Raw genomic sequence first — 22,105 nt, forward strand, 5'->3', positions numbered from 1 at the left:
GCTAATTTTTGTATTTTTTAGTAAAAATGAGGTTTCCCTGTGTTAGCCAGGGTGGTCTTGATCTCCTGACCTCGTGATCCTCCTGCCTCAGCCTCCCAAATGCTGGGATTACAGGCGTGAGCTACCACACCCAGCCTTTTTTTCCCTTTATGTTACATTCCTGGGATAAACTATACGTGGTAATAATTTGTTATTGTATTATGTGCTGCCGAATCCAGATTCTGCCTGTCAGTATATTTTTAGGGTTTTTTTGCATCAATATTTATGAATGAGTTTGGTTTGTAATGTTTATTGTGAAATGCTTGCATTTTGGAACCTAATGATCCTTACTGTAAAGATTTTTTGAACATTTTCCTCTCTTGTAATATATCCTTAGACTTTGTAGAACACAAACTCGGCTTTCTAGAAATCACCATCGTTACTAATACTTAATTCATACTTTTTGTGTTTGACATTGTTAGTGTTTTTTGTTTTGTTTTGTTTTTGTTTTTCTAAGACAAGGTCTCACTGTCACCCAGGTTGAAGTACAGAGGTGCAATCTCAGCTCACTGCAACCTCCGCCTCATGGGCTCAAGCAGTCCTCCCACCTCAGCCTCCTGAATAGCTAGGACTACAGGTGCCCATCACCATGTGTGGATAATTTTTGTATTTTTTGTAAAGATGGGGTTTCACCCTGTTGCCCAAGCTAGTCTCAAACTCCCAAGCTCAAGCGATCCCCCCACCTTGGCCTCCCAAAGTGCTGGGATTACAGGCTGAGCCACCATGCCTGGCCTTTGTTACAACTTTAATTATCTTTAAGAACCTTATGAAACTAGGTATGATTTTTCCTACTTTGCAGGAAACTGAGGTACACAGAGGTTAAGTACTTTGACTTGTACTAGCATGTAGTTGCACAGGATTTAATCTGTTTCCAGAGTCTGTGCTCTTATGTCCAGAAATTTAGTTTAATGAAAAAATTGTTAAACGTGGCAAGGGCCTTTCTCAGACCCCCTTACCTAATTTCTTTTAGGATTATCTTGGTTTATTTCATGCTTCTTTTGTGGACACTTTAATGGCAGAAACCTTGCATGCAGAACTAAGCTTCCCTGTGATGACATTCTGAAGCAGTGAGGCTTACAATGCAGGCGTCCTCTAATGGGAGCAGACCCAAAATGTGAAAATTGGGATTTATCAAACTGCAATTATAAGAGTATTACTGAAAAATCCGGTAATTAACAAAATATTTCAACAGTAGATTTCCTTAAGCAGTAAACTGCCCCTGTCCTCCACCATAGGGCATTCAAAATATTAAGCAAATTAGATTTAATTAGTCTGCCACATTGTATAGAATTAAACATTAGAAATGGAAACTTTGTTAAGGTAACTGCATTCTCTGCAACTTTTCCTAAATTGTCGTTTTAATTATATATCTTTCTAAATGAAGTAATACATATTGGCAGAATTCCAGTCTACAATGTATTTATTTCCAGGCTACTGTAAATCCACAAAGAATTTTATTGTACAGAAAAGAAATAGAAATCCTATTTTTTTTTTTTTTTTTTTTTTTTTGAGACGGAATCTGGCCCTGTTGCCCAGGCTGGTGTGCAGTGGCACGATCTCAGCTCACTGCAAGCTCCGAGAAATCCTATTCTTTAGTTTTATTTTTCCACACCTGTGTCCCCAGTAGCACACAAAGACTCCCAACCTATGTGTATGTTGGAAATATTTAATGAGCAGTGAGAGCCAACACATGCACCCAGGTAACGACATTTGTTCCAATTTGTAATTGGCTGTAACAGCCTATGCTTTATGCAAACTAACTGTGATCATAACAAAAGGTATTTTTAAATTGCTCATATAACCATATGTCTTGGATCATGGTACTATCTTTGGCTTCTGTATATGTTATTTTTCTAGTGTTTCAGATCTTTTTATAAAAACCTCTACGCATTAGGCATAATTAATCCATATCAAGAAAGAATCTAAAAGGTTAACTCTAAGAGACTCTGCTAGAGTGAGAACAATTTAGGAAAACTAGGGGTTTTGTTTTCTAAAAGTGAATTCCTGAGATTTATTTAAAAAGCATTTTGTAGACTTGATTAAGATAGTTACATAACTTGCAGGGCCAAGAACAAAATAAAAATGCAGGTCCCCTGGTTCAAAAACATGAAAAAATTGTTGTTAAAGATACTAAAATATAAAGCTTTTTCCTTTTTGTGGTTTCTCATTTTGTCATGATTTTATTTATTTATTGATTTTATTTACTATTTGATGTCTTAGTAAATAAAAAATGTAAAATTATTAGCATGAAGTTTACTTTGTATCTTTAGTTCAATCCCAGGTTTAAATGCAAACGTAAGAGCCTTTAACTCCTAAGTGAAACTACTGAAATTGCACAATTCAAATTTTACAGTTTATACATGCGTATTTTGCATATGTATTTTGTTCCTAACAGAATAGTGGAAATGCTGCACAAAAGTAATTCAGCTGTTTATTTCACTTCTTGATATGTGCACATTCTACCAACACTCTTCTTTCAACTTATTTCTGAATGAGGAAGAGTTGGAAAAAAAAACAAACAAAACTATGGGTTTCCCTCTCTTTCCCTTTTCTCCTTTATCATTTGCAGCATAAGTGGTTGGCTGATGCATGAGTAAGAAAGGATATGATAGAGTTTCTTGGTCATTGGTACCTTAAAGTGCCATTGCCTTCTTTCTGCATCTAAAGCAAGTTCTGGTTCGAATGGAAAGTATGGCCTCTCACAGCTCTGGGTGTCCCCCTCCTTACCTTTTTACTGAATGGTAAATGTGACATACTTGTTCTACCTTTGAGTCTTGCTGAACTCCCACACATCATGGTTCCTTTGGAATTATATGATAATGGATTCCTCCAATGCCTTAAATGAGTGAGGAGGCAAGAAAATGCAGACATGCTTATTGCTTCTGTTTCCCCCACTCACATGCACGCTCTATTGTCCCATCAGACTTCCCTTACAAAACACAAGTTCAAAGATGAAAGTATTAAGAATGTCAAGATAGTGACAGCAGGACCTTAAGCATGGGGCCCTTCTGAGCATGGGGCTCCATGTGACCGTATATGCCACATGCCCATGAAGTCAACCCTGCCCCAGTTATCTCATCTACAAATTGAGGTGATAATAGTAGTGCCAGGTAGGATTGCCATGAGGGAGTAATTAAGTTACGAATATAAGGTTCTCAATATAGTATCCTGCACATAGAAAGCACTCAGTACATGGTAGTTTATTGCTGTATATCTCAAAGAAATCAGGAAATGGCTATTGTATTCCTACTAGGAAACTTGTTTATTTGATTTGGGTCCAGCATTCCTTATATGAACCTCACTAAGCAAGATGTGCTTTCTTTTTTTTTTTTTGAGACGGAGTCTCGCTCTGTCGCCCAGGCTGGAGCGCAGTGGCCGGATCTCAGCTCACTGCAAGCTCCGCCTCCCGGGTTCACGCCATTCTCCTGCCTCAGCCTCCCGAGTAGCTGGGACTACAGGCGCCGCCACCTCGCCCGGCTAGTTTTTTGTATTTTTTAGTAGAGACAGGGTTTCACCGTGTTAGCCAGGATGGTCTCGATCTCCTGACTTCGTGATCCGCCCGTCTCGGCCTCCCAAAGTGCTGGGATTACAGGCTTGAGCCACCGTGCCCGGCCGCAAGACGTGCTTTCAAACACACGAGACAGAACAGAACGAATGCTCCTTTATCGGTGGTGGGCAGGAGGCAACTGTACAATAATGAGGCGAAGGTCTGAGGTGAGTTCATCAGGTTGCCTAAGTTAATTTATTCGGTGGTAATTACTGCAGCAGGTTATAGCCAATAGTGCTATGTAAGGTGTCCTGAAAAAGACAAAGGCATAAGTTACTAAGAGAAGTTGAGTTGCCAGGTTGTCTCCATCTGAAAAGAGGTCAGCTCTGCAAAGCCTTGGGCAAGAAGGCCTCTGCTCCAAACTCATGGAGGGGGCACATTTGAACCCAAGATGAAAACAAAACAAAGATATGAAGTCTGCCTGAGTAAGTACGTGTGAATTCTGGCTGACTACAGCATCCAAATGAAATTTCTTATAGAATGAGTTTCAGAGTTTAAAGTTCCAGAGAAACATTGTAAAGAATACTCATCAATCCATTAATCCAATAGAGTTGCTTATAAAATACTGTTTCATATGCCCAAAATGTATTTGGTTTATTTACATATGTGTACCCAGCCATTCATTTTGCAAACATCAATTTTTAAAAATTTATTTGATAAATTATTAGCTCCTTATTGAGGTAGCATATGCTGATTGCTTTAATATAATTTTATTTAAAACTTAAATACCTTGAGATTACCTACATACATTTCATTGAAATATATTTAAAATGAAAATTATGCCAACGTATAAATTGTGACTGTTTAAAAATTGCTCATTAAAAATGACTAGCTATGAAAACAGGCTGAGCAATTACATAAACAGGATAGAAATTAAGAAAGGCATTATAAATATTCCTGTTCCCATTGAAAGTGAGTGATTTCAGCTCATACAGGTGAGGCCCACGGTGTCTTGTGCAAGCAGAATTTTTCCTTCTCTGGAGCATCAGGATTGGCTTTCCTTGAGGAGTGGTGTAACAGGATGGACATAATCTGATTTTCTAAAAATAACTTTGCAGAGAAAAGAACTGATGAAAACAGCATTTAAAATCTGTGTATAGCATGATTCTTTTAAGACTTCTCCCTCACCCTTGCCCATTTGGTTTGGAAAATCTGGATTTAATATTCATTTTAATGACTTAATAAACCTCTCAGGAAGTGTTAACTTTTCAGATTACTGGGTCCTTTCGCCCCCTGGAGCTGCGGTTATGGAGGATGACTCAGGGAATGCTGAGTCAGGGTAGGGGTGTGCTGCCTTCAATGCTGGTTCTTAAAGTGTTTTTCTGATAAATAATGTTATTGTTTCCAGATGCAGAGCCAAAATATCTGATAGTTGTGCGACCTGCTCCCCCTCCAAGTCAAAAGAAGTCATGTTCAGGTATAGTCCTTTGCATTGATTTTTTTTGGTCTTTTATTGACTCTAAACCATGACTTTTCATCTCTTTTGGACCCATGGAGACCAAATACCTTGAGAAGCTTTAGGAATGTAGAGGAGGTGTCAGCCCTGGGTCAACAGGTTACCCTTTTGGAGAGGTAACACAGCCTGGTAGTGGAGACTACTTCGGATTTTCTCCTGGTGCCACCACTTGCAAACTGCAGGGAGTTACAGAAGTTATTGAACCTCTCTACTCCTGGATTCTGCTGCGTCATAGGGTTGTCGCTGAGGATTAAATGAGTTAATGACGGTACCTGGCCTGTAGTCAGTGCTCATTTAGGGTTAGCTCCTATTAGCCTGTTTCTATTTTGCAGTGTGTGAACTCAGGCTCAGTATTGTGCCTTTCAGATGTTAAGGGCACAATTTTATGTCTCACCTTTTCTAAAGGAGACTGTTTACATTTTAAAAGGGTAACTCATGTATGTGTGTTAAATAGATCAGCACGTTGGTTTTATTTACTCTTTATCTCTCCCTTCTAAACCTCTTCATTTCAATCAAGAAAGGATTTCTTCCATAAAAATAAAAATAATAGCAACACCCATGTTTCCCAGTCTAGGAAGACTTGAAACAGGAAAGTAGATATATAAATAAATAGAAACTTCGTACATAACTAAAGATTAAAATTCTATGTCATCTAATTTCACTACCAAAACTTCTTCTCAGATCAAATACTATAGCTGACCATTGTTATAAGGAAGAAGCTGTGAATATGCTTTTTCTATCTGATGTTGCATCTTCCTAACTCTGTATAGAGTTGATCACAAAATTTTGTTTTTTCTTTTCTTTTCGTCTTTTTTTTTTTTTTTTTTTTTTTTTTTTTTTGAGACAGAGTCTTGCTCTGTGGCCCAGGCTTGAATGCAGTGGCGTGATCTCGGCTCACTGCAAGTTCCGCCTTCCAGGTTCATGCCATTCTCCTGCCTCAGCCTCCCAAGTAGCTGGGACTACAGGTGCACACCACCACGCCTGGCTAATTTTTTTGTAATTTTTAGTAGAGATGGGATTTCACCATGTTAGCCAGGATGGTCTCGATCTCCTGACCTCATGATCCACCCTCCATGGTCTTCCAAACTGCTGGGATTACAGGCGTGAGCCACCAAGCCCAGCCTGCTTTTATTTTTCTAATGTGAATGATCTCCAAATAATTATTTCCAAAGCACGTTCGTCTTTTATGGTACACTGGATACCACACAATAAAAGGATCTTTCTGTTTGTTTGCTGTATTTTTCTAGAGGAATAAAATGGGAGAAAGAGCACTCAGCTATTCAATTATACTGAATAGCTTAAATCAGATATCAGTTGCCACAATTCCCTCCCCTCTTTCTGCTGATTTCCACTTCTTTTAAGAGCAGCATTGAGTGGTTAAGCATTTTGAAAAATACTAATTCTTTTTCCTGGCCTCAGATCATCCCAAAGCAAAAGGGAAATTCCAATCGCTCCTTACAACTTGTTAGTGAGAGTTGTCCAGACGATTTTACACATACTTGAAAATAGATGTACTCTCAATATTTCAAGACTGTACTTCAGAAATACTGAGCCACAAACTCAAGAAGCATCAGTGTGATTCCGTGGGATCTGTTTTCAGATGAATACTCATTGAACTGTTTCTTGATAGAAATATGATCATAGTACAAATATACAAAATTATATAAGGAACGTCAAGAGAATGGTAATGCCTTAGCACTTTATAATTTCATTTTATTTTGAGGATTCTATGACATTAGCCTTAGAAATTATTGTTTACTTTATGACCAGCTCAGGAAATTGCTTCATCTTGCTCAGGATATAACACCCCACCTTTCTTTTTGGATAGCAGATACAATTTTTGTTTTTGTTATCTGCATTTAGGAATAACATAATGACTAAATAATTAGCTTCCATTCATTCTGTATTTGTATCTGCCACCTACATTTTAATGATTTAATTATTTTTATATTAAGATTCAACCTTACTGAAATAGTTATTCGGTCATACAAATAATTGGAGACCATTAGGTTCCCTTGGTCACACAAGCCTTGGGTTCCTTACATGGAAAAATATATCTGTCTTTCATCGCTAAATGGCATTACCTTTAGACATTGAGAGCCAAGACAGTGATATCATAAAAATAAAACTAGGTCGTGATAGAGGAGACCCAGGATTTGAATTCTGACTTTGCTCTTAGTGTGACTTTGGACAATCTTGAAACTTCTCTGTGCTTTATTTTTCATCTGTAAAGTGAATGAGATCGTTGCATCACATTAGTGAAAATCAACTCAGGAATCGAAAAGGGAAGATCAGAATCATCCCAGGGCTTGTTGAAACTATAAGTGCTGCTGCCTCCACTGCAGATTCTAATCTGCCCTCATTGGAGCTCATACATGACGATTTAAATCACCATCATATGTGGCACAATTACAGCTGGGTCTGCAAAAGTTAGAGAAGAATAAACCCATGTTTCCAACCATGTAAATGATAACTATCTTTGAAAATTATTTCAAATATCTTTAAAAGTCAACTATCCTATAATGAGGCAATTTGCCACCACTAGGTTAGGTGTATTCTGTGCTAAGAAGGGTTCTTGCTTGAATAACAACTTACAGAACTTAAATTAACAAAAGGAACAAGCCTGGCACAATTTTGAAGAGCATTTGATTCAGATGACCACCAATAGGCTAATGCAAGGGGCACTCTCCTACTTACCTTAATGGAGGTCGCAGGCCATTTTGCCATTTGGTTCCCACTTCATTAGATAGCACAAGTTCTTTCTAGAGCAAATACGACATACATAGTCTCATGAAATAAAAGAGGGAATTCAACAGCAATACAAAGCATGTATGTTTCATGTTCTATATAGTTTTATTAGACTTTCTATCGGATTTTTATTTACTCTAATGATTTTTAATGAGTCAGTGTTGGTTTTCATGGTTGAGGTTCTTCCTGTTTTTCGCTGCGCTACTTCTGCAGTTTCAGATAATTTTGAAAGTGCAAGTGCCTGCTCCTGTGTACTTGAACACAATCTCCAGTGATGTATTAGCATAACCCTTGGCATTATTTAGATCCAGTTGGCACCATCAGAACAACTGTGCTTCCTGTGTTACAACTCCTACTCTTCCAGCATTGTTAAAAAATGTATTTGCCTTTTCCATTTAGGTACTCATTGTAAAATATACTTATTACAATACCATCAAGGGATTCTACACTTCTAAACAGGTTGTAAAAAAGATTATAACCTACAATCTAGATAATAAGCTTTCTTTTCTTGTCTTAGATGTTATTTCATACTCATTCACAGTCCCGGGAAAAATAATAAACATGCTTTCATTTTATTTGTAAAGGAAATGAAGTGTGTGTATGTGTGTTTGTTTATTTCACTCATCACAGCTAAGACCTCTATATCCTTCCCGGACCCACAAGAAAATAAAACTAGGTATAGCTGGATATTGTTAATGTGCGTACATGTACAATATACATATACGTGTGTATGCATATATACATATGCAGACATGCATAGACACAAATCTGAAAAAGGTATTTCATTTGATTCACATTTAAATTCATGAGCAAAACTTAGTAACAATGTGGATTATAGAAAAGGAAAGGAACTCGATGTTTTCACATTTTTCATCATCTTGCCAAGTCATCTTTATGCATTTTACCAGAATCATGGCAACTTACTAAATGTCTCCTGAATTAACCTGTATGCCACCTCCACAGGTAAAACTCGTTCTCGCAAACCTCTCCAGCTGGTGGTTGGTACTCTGACACCGAGCTCGGTCTTCCTGTCCTGGGGTTTCCTCATCAACCCACACCATGACTGGACATTGCCAAGTCACTGTCCCAATGACAGGTAATATTAGTACTTGCTTTTAATAGCATCTGTACATGCTTTAGAAGAAGATGTAAGTATCAGGACTATTAGCATTGACTTAACACCTATTAGCTGTATCCTGTTCTAGGTGTGAGGGGAACGAAGTCAGGGGCCCTGCCCTTGAGAAGGTTATCTACCTAAATAGAAAACACATACATGTAATTTTTTTCAAAAATCATAAACTATTATACAAGGAAGTAGGAGTCAATTAGCAAATGGGTGGTATCAATAATAAGTGCAATTAAAAACTCAGAAGATGGGGCCAAAGGCAGTTAAGAAAGACAATTATAAGTTGGAAAGTTGATAGGAAAAGGGTGGATCTTCGATCTCACAATTGAAGCGCTTGAATCATACTTCTCAAAGTGTGGTTCCCAAAGCAAGCAATATCACCATCTCTTGAACTTGTCAAAAAGGTAAATTCTCAGGTCCCCCTCAGACTCACTGAGTGAGGAACTCTGAAGGTGGGGCCCAGCCATCTGTGTTTTCACAAGCCTTCCCGGTGATTTTGATGCCCACTGCAGTTTGAGAATCACTGGCTTCGAAAACTGAAGAGAGATACACAGAGAAATAAGCAGAGGAAAAGCAAGTTGGAAATGAAGCTACCATTTTCTTTGGAAGAACAAATGGGAAAAATCTAAGTATATTTTAAAATTACTGCCATTCATCCATCCAACCATTTGATGCATGTATTTAGATGCATTGGATGGATATGTACTAGGCACTGTGCTACATGCTGAACCATACTTCTAGGTTGTTTATAAAATGATGTTTGCTTATCATAAATATTTACTATATTAACTTCAAAACTCAGAAATTTGCTCTGGAAAAGCATTCAAAATTTTCAAGCTTCAATCAAGGCATTTTATTTTTAGTTTTCTATTTTAAATACTTTCAAAGTGATTTTTACATTTCAGAAGTTTTCTTATTCCCTTTTTGAATAAAAAAGATTTATTGAGGTATAATTTAAACACAGTAAAATGTACAAATATTAGTGTACAGTTTGAGTTATGACAAATGCATATGACCATGTATCCAATACCCATCAGGAAATAGAAAAATTTTATCACTCTAGAAAGTACTTTCCTCCAGAAGCAACCATTGATTTGATTTCTATCACCGTAGATTACTTTTACCTACTCTAGAATTCCATATAAATGGAGTCATATAGTATGGGTTTTGTTTTTTGACTGTCTGCTTTCACTGAGCATTGAGATTCATTCATGACATTGCAGATATCAATAATTCATTCCTTTTTGTACCCCTGAGTAATAGTCTATTATGTGAATATTCTAAAGTTTATTCTCTTGCTGATGAGCACCTGAACTATGTTGTTTTATTTTTATGAATACAGACTGTATAAACATTTTTGCATAAGATTTTGGTGGACATACACTTTAATTTCTCTTAAATAAACATAAGTGGAATTTCTGAGTTATAGGAAGATGTATATTTGACTATTTGACTATTTTTTACCTAATTTTTCCATCTACATTCCCACACGCATGTAGGAGAGCTCTGATTGCTCCACATTCTAAAGTAGCATTTTGTGTTTTCAGCATTTTTCGTTTTAGCCATTCTAGTGCAGTAGTTTTTCATTACAGTTTTGAGATGCATTTCCCTTATACTAAGGCTATTGCATACTTCTTAATGTGCTTTTTTGCTATGTTTATGTTTTTTGTAGTGTTTTATTTATTTTTATTTGTCCAAATCAAACTAAAATGAAGGCACTTTAAAAGTGTTTATAAGTTCTCTATTACCTTTCATCTGATGTTGGGAAATCTAGACTCAAAAAAATCAAATTTTCCTTCATATGCCCATAGTTCTCAAGGGATGAATACTTGGGAAAACATGTAGAAGATATTTCCAAAACCCAATTTTTTGAAAAATAATTTTGAAATGTTTCAAAGAATCTGAAATATTTTTTATTTCACCCACCACTAACCCCATGACTTATTTTGTTTGGAAAATGGACTCGAAAGAACATGATAATTCAGATTCCTAATGGATTGGTCTAGGCTACTAATGCTGAGAAAATAAACATTTATGGATTATTCTTTTTCTTTTTAAAAATTATCTTGATAGAAAGTTATGGAGAGAGGAAGGAAGAAGAGAGGAAGGAATAAAGGAAATTTGGTAGTTTTACAGCAAAATGCAACCTGATTTTAAGGGTTACTCAACTTGCTTGATAAATCTGTAGGACTACTTGTTTCAATAGGTTCAGTAACCTGACAAACTGAAATTTGGAGTAATTTCTTCCTCCTGCACTCACTCCTCTTCTCCAATTTCACTTTGTCTTACTGACAATAATTCACTAAATTATTACTGTGAAATAATTTATCTGATGACTGATTCTAATTGATAGATGTTGCCATGGTTTGACAGCATCTGGAGATAATGAATATATAGAAAGTTAGGACAGATGACCTAATGGAGCTAGGATTCTAACCCAAGCCATTGACTCTAAGGCCCAAGCTACTCAGACCACACATGGATCTTACCCTGACCCTCACCCGCTTGCATACACACCCTGGCTCTACTCTTATCAAATAGATGGAATTATGCACATCAAATCACAATATTCAAAATTGATAATTTCATTTTGAATAAAGTCTTTTGAAAGATACAATAATGACAAGCAAGATATTCTTGACCAAAATGGGGAACCATCAGGACATGAGTTGAAGGGAAGAATTAAACAGTAATGACTAAAAAGGAGTATTTGGAGTACTTGTAAATTTCATTTCCCCAGGCTTCCTTTCTCCCTAATGAGCATAGTTAATAAACTGACATTTAAAGTCTTTGTGATGTTTGAGGAAAAAATAATAGTCCTGATTTAAAAGCCTGGAACTACTGTACATATTAGAAGCATCCACATAAATCTGCCAGAACTACAAATTAGTGTAATTAGCAGCAGACTAGACTTGGAGAAATCTACCCTCATATGTTCATGCAGAATCTTTTTAGAATTTAGACTAATCCAGTAGGTTAGTATCAGCAATAATAGCTAAAAATGATGGTTATTTCCTGAAAATTGGAAGATTAATACAGCTAAAGTTTTCCTTTAGAAGTATCTTTTTACAAAACCATTGCAATCTGAATGCACTTGGCTTGCTACAGGAACACCAATTGGTATCATTTTAATTCATTGATATTTGGTTCCCTCTGTACGGTCTGATTTTTTAAAAAAATGATTTACATTGGTTTGTGCAGCCTCATTTATCCTATGCAAATAACTTAGTGAAATTTGTTTTTAGATTTTGACTATGGACTTTTACATCAAAGCTCTTAGGTTGTAAGTTTCCAGTTAGAAAACCCTCATTGTTTTTGTTTTGTTTTTAGCTTGGAAGTATCAATGAAATGTCAATTTATCCTTTGTGCTGCATGTTTCTATACCTATTTGTATAGGGTCTATATGGGTCTCCCATGCTTTAAGATTCTTTTCTGAGTTCACATTGGAGAGCAGATGTGCTTCATTTACAGTTTTTATTCTTAATAGGTTTTGAATGGAAGAGCATACACATTTGTCTTCAATAGAGCCTCAATTTGGAAGAAAGCTTTCAAATTGGCCCTGATGAAGAGTCAAATGTTTTTAACCCAAATTTATTTCACCATTAATAGCTTATTTTTTCTTTCTCATGTTTCCAACTTGTTAAAACTTTCAAGATTGCTTTAGTTCTCACTCTTTGCCAACGTATTAAAGCTTTATGAATAGCTTAGAAATCACTTTCACATTTTCTAACATTCTCATCTTGTGGGTTTTTTTTTTTTTTTTTTTTTTTTTTTTGAGATGGAGTCTTGCTCTGTGGCCCAGGCTAGAGTGCAGTGGTACGATCTTGGCTCACTGCAAGCTCTGCCTCCTGGGTTCAGGCCATTCTCCTGCATCAACCTCCCGAGTAGCTGACTACAGGACAGGCGCCCGCCACCACACCTGGTTAATTTTTTGTATTTTTAGTACAGAGGGAGTTTCACTGTGTTAGCCAGGATGGTCTCGATCTCCTGACCTCGTGATCTGCCCATCTCAGCCTCCCAAAGTGCTGGGATTACAGGCATGAGCCACCACGCCCGGCCATGTTTATTTCCTCTTAATGTAGAATGAGGGCTCTCCTTTTTGGTCAGTCCAGAGCAGGCTTTTGCCTTTTCTCTGCCCCCAGGTTTGTAAGAAGTGAGTATTTTCAGTGTCTGAATTCTCACCTGATTGATCCCAGTGCCCTGTTACCTGTCTGTCTTGCCATGTAAGTTTTAAGCTTGGTGAGGGCAGGGACCACGTGTGTCTTGCTCACCATTATTTCCCAGTCCCCCAAAGATAATCAGGAACATAGCAGGCCCCAAGTAAATACATGATGAATGAAATAACCAGTGAAATGTCAACATTCTCACTTTTATGTGTTACCATTACCTCAAACTCAACATGACAAGATTAAACTCAGACTTTTTCTCTTGAAATATCACCTCACTTGTCTGTGTATTGCTTTCCGAAGTAGTATTCGCTCTACTTTAAACTTCGCTCTAATTTAAAACTTCATTTATTTTCTATCTTTCACCTACTATTGTTTATGAAGGCCCCAAGATACATTCCTTTTGCTTTTGGGATGTATCCATATCTGCAGCTGTGTCTTCTCCTTCTCCATTTCACACTAATGTTCCCAATCCAAGCATGCCTCACCTTACCCTGGATTCTGGCAACAGCATCCTGGCTACATTCCCTGCTATATTCTTCCCGCAATCTATTCTAGCTTCCGCAGTACTGAGGAAATCTGGACTATCCTTTATCAGCTCACTCTTTCCTCATCCCGAGTTTATCTTTACCTCTCTTACCTTCTTTCCAAGAAACATGATTCTGACTTCAGACAGTGCTCATGATCCTATCTTTCCCATGTCGTCTAAGCCTTCACTTCCCCAGTGATCTCCTCTCTCTGCCATTTGCCCTTTCGGAGCCACTGGTGCCCTGCCTCCTGCTGGCAAGCATGCTCAAAGTTTCTCTCCTTGAAAATAAAGCCTTCTGTTGATCCTGTTACCTATGCTAAGCTACTTTTCAGTCTCTTTTAATTTCCAAACTTTTCAGAGTTATGGCTCCCACATTCTGATTTCTGCACCATCCACACAGTCCTCATCCCTTCTCACTAGTTTCCATCCCTTTTCCACTGTTCCACTGAAACGTCTCTTGGTGGTCACCAATGACCAATTAGTTACTAAACCCATTAGAGTTTTCTCAGTCCTTATCCTTCTTAAGCTTTTCTTAAACTCTTTCTTTGACATTTTTATTTAGGTTTTCCTCTTGCCCCTTTAACCATTTGTATTAGGGTTTCCTAGAGGGACAGGACTAATAGGATCGATGTACATATGAAGGAGAGTTTATTAAGGAATATTGACTCACACGATCACAAGGTGAAGTTTCACAATAGGCCGTCTGCAAGCTGAGGAGCAAGAAAGTCAGTCCACGTCCCAAAACGTCAAAAGTAGGGAAGCTGACAGTGCAGCTTTCAGCCTGTGGCTGAAGACCCAAGAGCCCCTGGCAAACCACTGTCATAAGTCCGAGTCCAAAAGCTGAAGACTTGAAGTCTGATGTTTGAGGGCAGGAAGCATCCAGCACAGGGGAGAAAGATGGAAGCTGGAAGACTCAGACAGTCTAGTCCTTTCACCTTCTTTTGCCTGCTTTATCCTAGCTGTGCTGTCAGCTGATTGGATGTTGCCCACCCAGATGGAGGGTGGGTCTGCCTCTCCCAGTCCACTGACTCAAATGTTCATCTCTTTTGGCAGCACCCTCACAGATACACCCAGGATCAATACTTGGCTTCCTTCAATCCAATCAAGTTGACACTCGATATTAACCATCACACCTTTCCGTTTCTCCTTTGTTCACTTCTTATTACATCTCCTAAATACGGAATCATGTTCTCTCCTTGAATCTCTTATCTGCAGTACCCTTCTTATCTTACCTATATCTAGTCTTTAACAATCCCTGCTATGCACAACAGTGCTTCTCAAACTCTGTGCGTGCAAGTCATGGAGGGAATCTTATTAAAATGCAGATTCTGATTCAGCAGGCCTGAGAAGGAGCCTGAGAATCTGCATTTTTAAAAGCTCTCAGAAATTGCTTTTGTTGCTGTTCTACAGAGAAAAGAAGTGGCAAGTATGTTAAATGACTTCCAGGGTTGAACCTCTGACCTGGGCCCATTTTCAAGTGACTAAGAATATGTTTTCAGTTGTCCATGGAATATTTTCATCACAGTAACCAGGTAACAGTGACTGGCACCTCACACTCAGACTAAATTCATACTTTCTACACTATTAAAAGGATACCTTTCCCATCACTTTATTCTCACTTTTGAACGAAAACTCAGTTTTAACTTTTTCACTTTCTTTGGTACCCATATCCCATAAGGAGTCTGGTTTCATCCATTCTTTCTTAGAACTGTAACTTTGTTTTGGTTTTTATATGTGTGTGTGTGTGTGTGTGTGTGTGTGTGTGTGTGTGTGTGTGTGTGTGTGTGTGATTCCTTTCCTTGTTATCTCACATCTGGACTATGCCTTGAGATGCTTCCCTCCAGTTTCTCTGTGACTTATTCTTCCACAACTGGTAATTCTAGCTTCCTTCATTACTGTTCAACTTTATTCACCTACTGAGGAATTGCCACCAGCTCCCCACTGCCTAGGAAAATGAGTCATAGAATCTCTCAAGGAATATACCTCAATGCATATCTGAGTCATGCTCTTGAAATGAAGTGTAAATCCAATCCACTCTGCTTTCCTGGGGCCTAGGTAGTATGTCCTGAAGTTAAACCACATCACTGGAATGGGGTTCAAAATGCAGCCTGTCCATTTCTCAGGTTCAGGCTGGATAGTGCCACACCCAGTCCCACCTCTATGCTGTGTGCTTTGCATTCTGCCTTCTTCAGTCATACACATATGCATGTCTACCTCTTTCATTGGAGTGCAAGCTCACTTTTGAAACTGCAGAGCACCACTTACTTCCATCTCACACAGAACCCAGCATTGTATTTTACAATAGTAGTTCTCAACATATAAGTGAACATGCAAGTGGGATGTCAAGAAGGGACTTTAAAAATCATCTAGCCAGTCTATTCAGCTCTTGAAGCTTCTTTGCAACATCTCCCATCCAGAGTCCACAGTGAGCATCTCCAGGGATGGCATGATAGCATGAACATTGAAGATACAAATTCTGGTCACACTGACCTGAGTTCAAAACTCTGTTCTATTATCATTTTAGTTGCCTTAGATGGGCTACTTAAATGCTTTTAGTCTTGCTTTTCTTATCTCCAAAAGGGGGTAAGTAATGTCATAGGGTTGTCAAAATTTAGTAAGATGACACATGTAAAATGGTTAATGCAATGTCTAGCATGCAGTGAACACTCAAAATTATACTGTCTGCTGCTAGCCTTCTCATTGCTTTGATATTATTTATTTTATGTTATAATTGCCAACTTCAGGCAAGCCATTGCATTTCAGATAGCACTAATATCAGTAGAAACATTTCTTTTGTTGTACTTAAACCAGCCACCAGTGGGTGATACTATATGAAGAAAGGAGATCTTGGAAATAGTTGACCAGTTTGAAAATTATTCACCAGTCCAAAGATACTAAGGACTTAAACTGGGGCTCACATGCTACCTTGGAATAGAGAAGAGGCAAGTGCAAGATAATTCATGTAAGAAAACATACTTGGATTTGACAACTGATTGGACGTGAGGGGAGAAAGGACTCTGAAGTCACCAGAAATGGGGATCACAAGAGAAACAGATTTGGGAAAGAAAATGAAGAGTAGATTTTAAGTTATGAAATTCATGGAGGATTAAGTAATTTGATCATAAGGTTTTACTATAATAAAGAGGTCAGCCACCAGATTGCAAAGAAATATAGACATTTTTGAGAGTTAAGAAAGTGGGAGAAGACATTAAGAAATTTCATGTTAAAATATAAGTGGCAGGTTTAAGAGAAAAGTACAGTTTTAATGTTGTTGGGGTAGAATGAAAGATATTTAAACAGCTTTTAGACTTGGTAAGGTCCGTAAAGAATCAAGAGAAAGGCTGGAGTCTAGTGGAATAAGGAAGTGGAATACAGTTATGGAGAAGCTTATCTTTGAAAAGATGAGAATGCTTTTCCCCTGAAATCAGAGTGGGACAAGGGAGAGAATAAAGGGGAAGAGGGCAGGATTTTTCTCAATAGTTACAGTCTCATAAAGCAAGAAGCAACATTGACAAAAGGCAGTGTCAGGAAGTGTTCGTTGACATGAAGAGTCAAAATTGTGGGAAATAGATGTGTTAGGAAATGTAAAAGTAGTTAATCACGTAGAAATAAAAGCATTCCTGAGGCAAGTATGGAACACCCAAAAGAGAGTCAACCACGTACATTAAGCTGGGGTAGTTAGTAGAAGGACTAAGCTTGGTTTGGTGTTCAGTTTCTCTACTTCGTGTAATTTACTACCAGTTACATCATAACTTCAGTGTATGGGGTTTCTACTTCTGTCTCAGGTACTTAATTAGAATGGAATATCCAATGTGTTGCTGGAATAAGTTTTTAGAAACAGGATCTAAAAGATAATGGAGTCCAGTCCCCCCTCTAAGAAACTGATGCTTAAGAGGGTGGGAAGATGCCCCCCTCCCAAGGTCATGCTGCTAGTTTGCAGCTGACTAAAATCCTAGTCAAGCTACTACCTGCATTTCTGCTACCTTTTGAGGAGCTGTGGATTTTCCAATGTTATAACAACAATCACTGGCAGCATTGAGACTATTCGGGTGGCCCAAGCGCAGAATAATGCTGGTTGAACCAAATGCTACCTTCAACAGTTTCTTACCTCTTAATTAGGATATGAGATGCTCTTGTTCTTAAAATCCAAATTGCTGGAGGCAGACTTTCTAGAAGTCTAGTCTGATGACACTCATAGACTACTACCTGTATTTTTAATAGACTTGTTGCCTCTCTGTGCACTTGTGCTCAGTTTTAATCATTCACAGAAAAAGGGTCAACTAACCTTTGAGAGAAGACTGTGACTGTACGTTATGGTAAATCTACATTAAAACAAAAACGAAAAAGCCTTCAATAATGTGAAATGCTGATTACTTTTGTTTTTCTTCCATTTTGGATCATTGTGTCTGTCTTTTTTCATCTCTTTCGTCTAACACCACAGTTGAATGAGTCCAGTGCAGTACAAAAGGCATTCGATTAGGAGTCAGAAATGGGCACTTGTCTGGTTCTGTCACTGATTATCAGGGCTTAGACACTTTTGGGGCTCTCTTTTGCGTGTGTGATAATTCTTTCTCTGCTCAGAGTTTATTGTATGGAAAACTGAAATAGGTAAATAAAAATCGTAAGCCCTGTGCAAATGTATAATGCAGAAATTTATTGTGTTTGGCTTCAATTTGCATTGGTTCTGTAGGAATGGTGCATTGTGCAATGATGTGTTGCAAAATATAATTGTAGACCTAATGGCTTAAATCAGTATGTCTTGGGAATTGAATAATTGGTCATTCAGAGATATTATATTCTAATTTTTAAATGATCCTTTGAGCACCACGTATTCATTCCACAAATATCTATGGAGCACCTACTATATACTAGGTTATAAAGAACTGTTTATTATCATAAGACCTATATTTTGTCTTAAAATCAATGAATATTTACTTCACCACTTTAAGTATAGTTAAGTGGCATAATCTGCTCTCTGCTTGAAAAAAAATGATAGTGCTATAAAACAAAATTGGAATTTGCCTATAATATACAAGTATCAACTGAGATGGTGTTGTAAAGGACAAACCTAACTAGGAGAAGAAGGGCAAAATGCCTAAGCCTTTATTTTCCTGAAAAACTTGGTTTAAGAGGGTATTTGAAATGCTTTGTGATCACAGTGGAAAAGATTTACACTCTGGATTTTTAAAACATGGTGAAGTTTAGGATTTTTTTTTTTTTTTTAAGAACAGAACATTTCTGTCATTTTATTCATAAGAAGGTTATGTGAGATCAAGTTGACTGCAAAGCCTTGAATCTGACCTTCGGTAGTTCTGTTAGCAACGGGACCCCTGCATCATGAAAGCATTAAGTCCTCAGAAATGTATCTACTAGAGATGCGTAATTTTGGTGGCCCATCTGGTCTGATTTTAGCTTCTCAACATTTCTCTAAGAGCCAGGACAGGGGGAAAAAACAACAACCAAAATTTCATGCAGCATACTTGTCAAGAAACGCATTTCATAAATCACTGATATTTTGACTCACAGGATACAAAGAATTTCTATTACATTCTGTTACAATTCAATAATATAACATTTGTTTCCAGTAGCAGTTAGTGTTTTGGCTGTAACAGCCTCCTTCACTCATTCTGTTTTCTGCTACTTTGGAATGGGGGAATGGAGCCCTGAGCACAGCTTTCACTAGAAAGGAGCAAGCTAATCAGTGATCGCAAGGCTTTCAGTGGTTTGTGCCTAGTGAGAAAGTAGGCTGAATATACAAATGCATCTCATCTCTCTCTCTCTCTATTTATTAAACTACAAACCTCCTGCTGATATCATGAACATACTACCTGTACACCAGACCCCCAACTTAGAAGAGCCCAAATTTGATTTAAAGCTCTGCTGTCACTTTAAGATTCTTGATAACTTTTGAACAAAGAGTCTACATGTTCATTTCATATTGAGCCCCACAAATTAGGTAACCAGTTTTGCTACTCATCTCTACACACTGGGATTGTTCTGGATCATCAAGAGCTTAGGCTTGAGATTTAGAGAATGTCCAATAAATGTTTTCAGAATGAGCAAAATTCCTGATTTTTTAAAGCTTTAAATAAAAGCAAGTAACCTTAATCTTACTCCATTTAATTTAGCTGATGTGAGGAGTGGAGGAAAGGTACTACACTTTTGAGGAAAATTTTAAGATATAAGAAAGACCCAAAAATAGTTTACCCATCCCTATGTTTCCATCATCATAACATGGCAGCTACTATTTTATTCTATTAACTTAGTGTTTATTTAAAAATAAAAAGCAGATGAAGTTTACCTATTGACCCCACGTCAAGTCCTATTTTTCTCCTCACCTGCTCACTGGGAGTTAAAGTACTATCATAAATGTTGTATCCTTCCAGTATTTGTTATCCCTTTGCAGTGCCAGGAATAATATTTGGTAACATATTTCGTATGTCTTAATATTTATGTAAATTATAGGAAACGATATGCACCAATCTGTAATCTGTTGTTTTTATTTGATATTTTGTTTCTAAAATCTATCCACATTGATACATGTCGTTCTCCCATTCATTCTCTGTATATAGTAGTATACTGTACTTGATCTGCTACCCCACTTACAGAGGCTGTTTAAAGTAGAACCAGAGGAGTCTTTCTTTGTATTTCGATTCTGCCACTGCCACTGGTACAAGTCAGTAGCTGGGTGATACTGGACAAGTTAAGTGAATGTTCTGAAACTCCATTTTCACATTTGTAAAATGAGATTAATAATTTATACCAGTTAAGATGTTTTCGGGACAATTAAACCAGGTAATATATGTAAAACCTACGTTCAAAAAATAGTAGTAGGGATTATTGTACACATATATATGTGTATATTTATGTATATATGAGTGTTATGAAGTCCTAAGTAAATACATAACAGTGATATTGAATTGGCATTGTTTAACTTTTTTTTATTGTACTCTTGGCTATTGGTCTTCTTTTTTATAATAAAAACAGCTCAACCTTAAAATGCAGTACTAAGTACATCTTAGTCTTAGGTTCTTTTTTTTACAAAATTGAATGATATTACCTCTAACATATCCTCCATGGATGAAAAAGCCTAAATTCATACAACTATGAAACTACCATATTATTTATAAAATGGCACCTATGTTCCGCTCTATGTATAATTGGAAAAGAATAGTGTTTTCCAACTTTCATCTTGCAAAGCAGCAAATAGTAGAATGAGAATTCTGGAATTCTATCAGGCCAAAACTGTGCTGCTGCAAAGACCCCAACTTGCAATGAGAAATTAAAAACCTAAGCACACATTGAGCTTAGTTTTTTAATGTTCTCTGCAATTTTGTAAAAACTTGGAAGAGAAGCCAATATTACATAGTATCCCAAGTTGGTTGAAATCTGTAATGAAGTAAGAAACCTGAAATAACATTCTGAATCCCCCTGTGATTTTAAAGCATGATATTCTGGCTATTCAACAGATTTTATACAATTCGCTATCGAGAAAAGGATAAAGAAAAGAAGTGGATTTTTCAAATCTGTCCGGCCACTGAAACAATTGTGGAAAATCTAAAGCCAAACACAGTTTATGAATTTGGAGTGAAAGACAATGTGGAAGGTGGAATTTGGAGTAAGATTTTCAATCACAAGACTGTTGTTGGAAGTAAGTACCTAGAAATGTGTGTTTCAGTAAGCTTTTGTAATTTTTTCTTAGTTACCTAATTTTTGATTATGTTATTCATTGTATAATATGAAATCAGATAACTCCTAAGCTCTAGTATTTACGAAAATATAGAAGCAGACAGGATATATTGAGCATTGATATTTCAGAATCTTTTGTTATAAGTGATTTATAAAATAAGTAATAAAGATTTGATGCCTCCCTTGATGTCGTTGGCTATTATATTATAGTAGTTTAAAATCAATCCCTGACCTGCAAACACCGACTGAACCAGAAAAACAATAACATGTACCAGTGTTCAGAATGGAAAACTAGTCCAGTAGAGGTGCCCAAAGAAAGACTTTCGGGAACCTTGAGCTTTCTTCCAGTCATCCCGTCATTAAAACTTCATAGGCATCAGTGTTTAAAATTATAGCAATTAAAATTATACATCCAAGTTAGAGGATGAGTTGAAATTGTCTTTATAATGATTAACTAGAGTTGACTTAGGAGCCAGGAGAATAGAAATGATGTCATTTTTCCCTTGTCTCATCAGGTAAAAAAGTAAATGGGAAAATCCAAAGTACCTATGACCAAGACCACGCAGTGGTATGTAACAGTTTATTTTCAAGAATGTTTTTTAAAAAAAATTGTATCTGCATTGTTAAGGAAATCATCTTATTAAAAGATACTGAAATTAGATTGACCATGAAACAGTGGATAAAGTACTTAGTTTTAGGAATTAGTTTCTTTTTCTTAATACTAAGTAAAAGCATGATTTCAAATCATCTCTGATTTGTTTGAAGTTCTAAAATTCTGAGATTCAATGTAGCTTATTCTAGTGTT

General features: G+C 37.1%; 1 protein-coding gene across 50 annotated transcripts in view; it reads left to right on the forward strand.

Annotated features, from left to right (window-relative positions):
- The window catches only part of ABI3BP (ABI family member 3 binding protein), a 244,211-nt gene that overhangs the window by 86,445 nt on the left and 135,661 nt on the right, over nucleotides 1-22,105 (forward strand). For all 50 annotated transcript variants that reach the window (XM_005548290.4, XM_045385365.2, XM_065539257.1 and 47 more), the window contains exons 3-6: nucleotides 4,935-5,003; nucleotides 8,754-8,886; nucleotides 21,081-21,262; nucleotides 21,816-21,868. In XM_005548290.4, the coding sequence (XP_005548347.3) occupies nucleotides 4,935-5,003; nucleotides 8,754-8,886; nucleotides 21,081-21,262; nucleotides 21,816-21,868 (437 nt within the window). The remainder of the gene's footprint in view (nucleotides 1-4,934; nucleotides 5,004-8,753; nucleotides 8,887-21,080; nucleotides 21,263-21,815; nucleotides 21,869-22,105) is intronic.

This window comes from Macaca fascicularis, chromosome 2 (genome assembly GCF_037993035.2).
Source record: "Macaca fascicularis isolate 582-1 chromosome 2, T2T-MFA8v1.1".
Taxonomy (NCBI): Eukaryota; Metazoa; Chordata; class Mammalia; order Primates; family Cercopithecidae; genus Macaca; species Macaca fascicularis.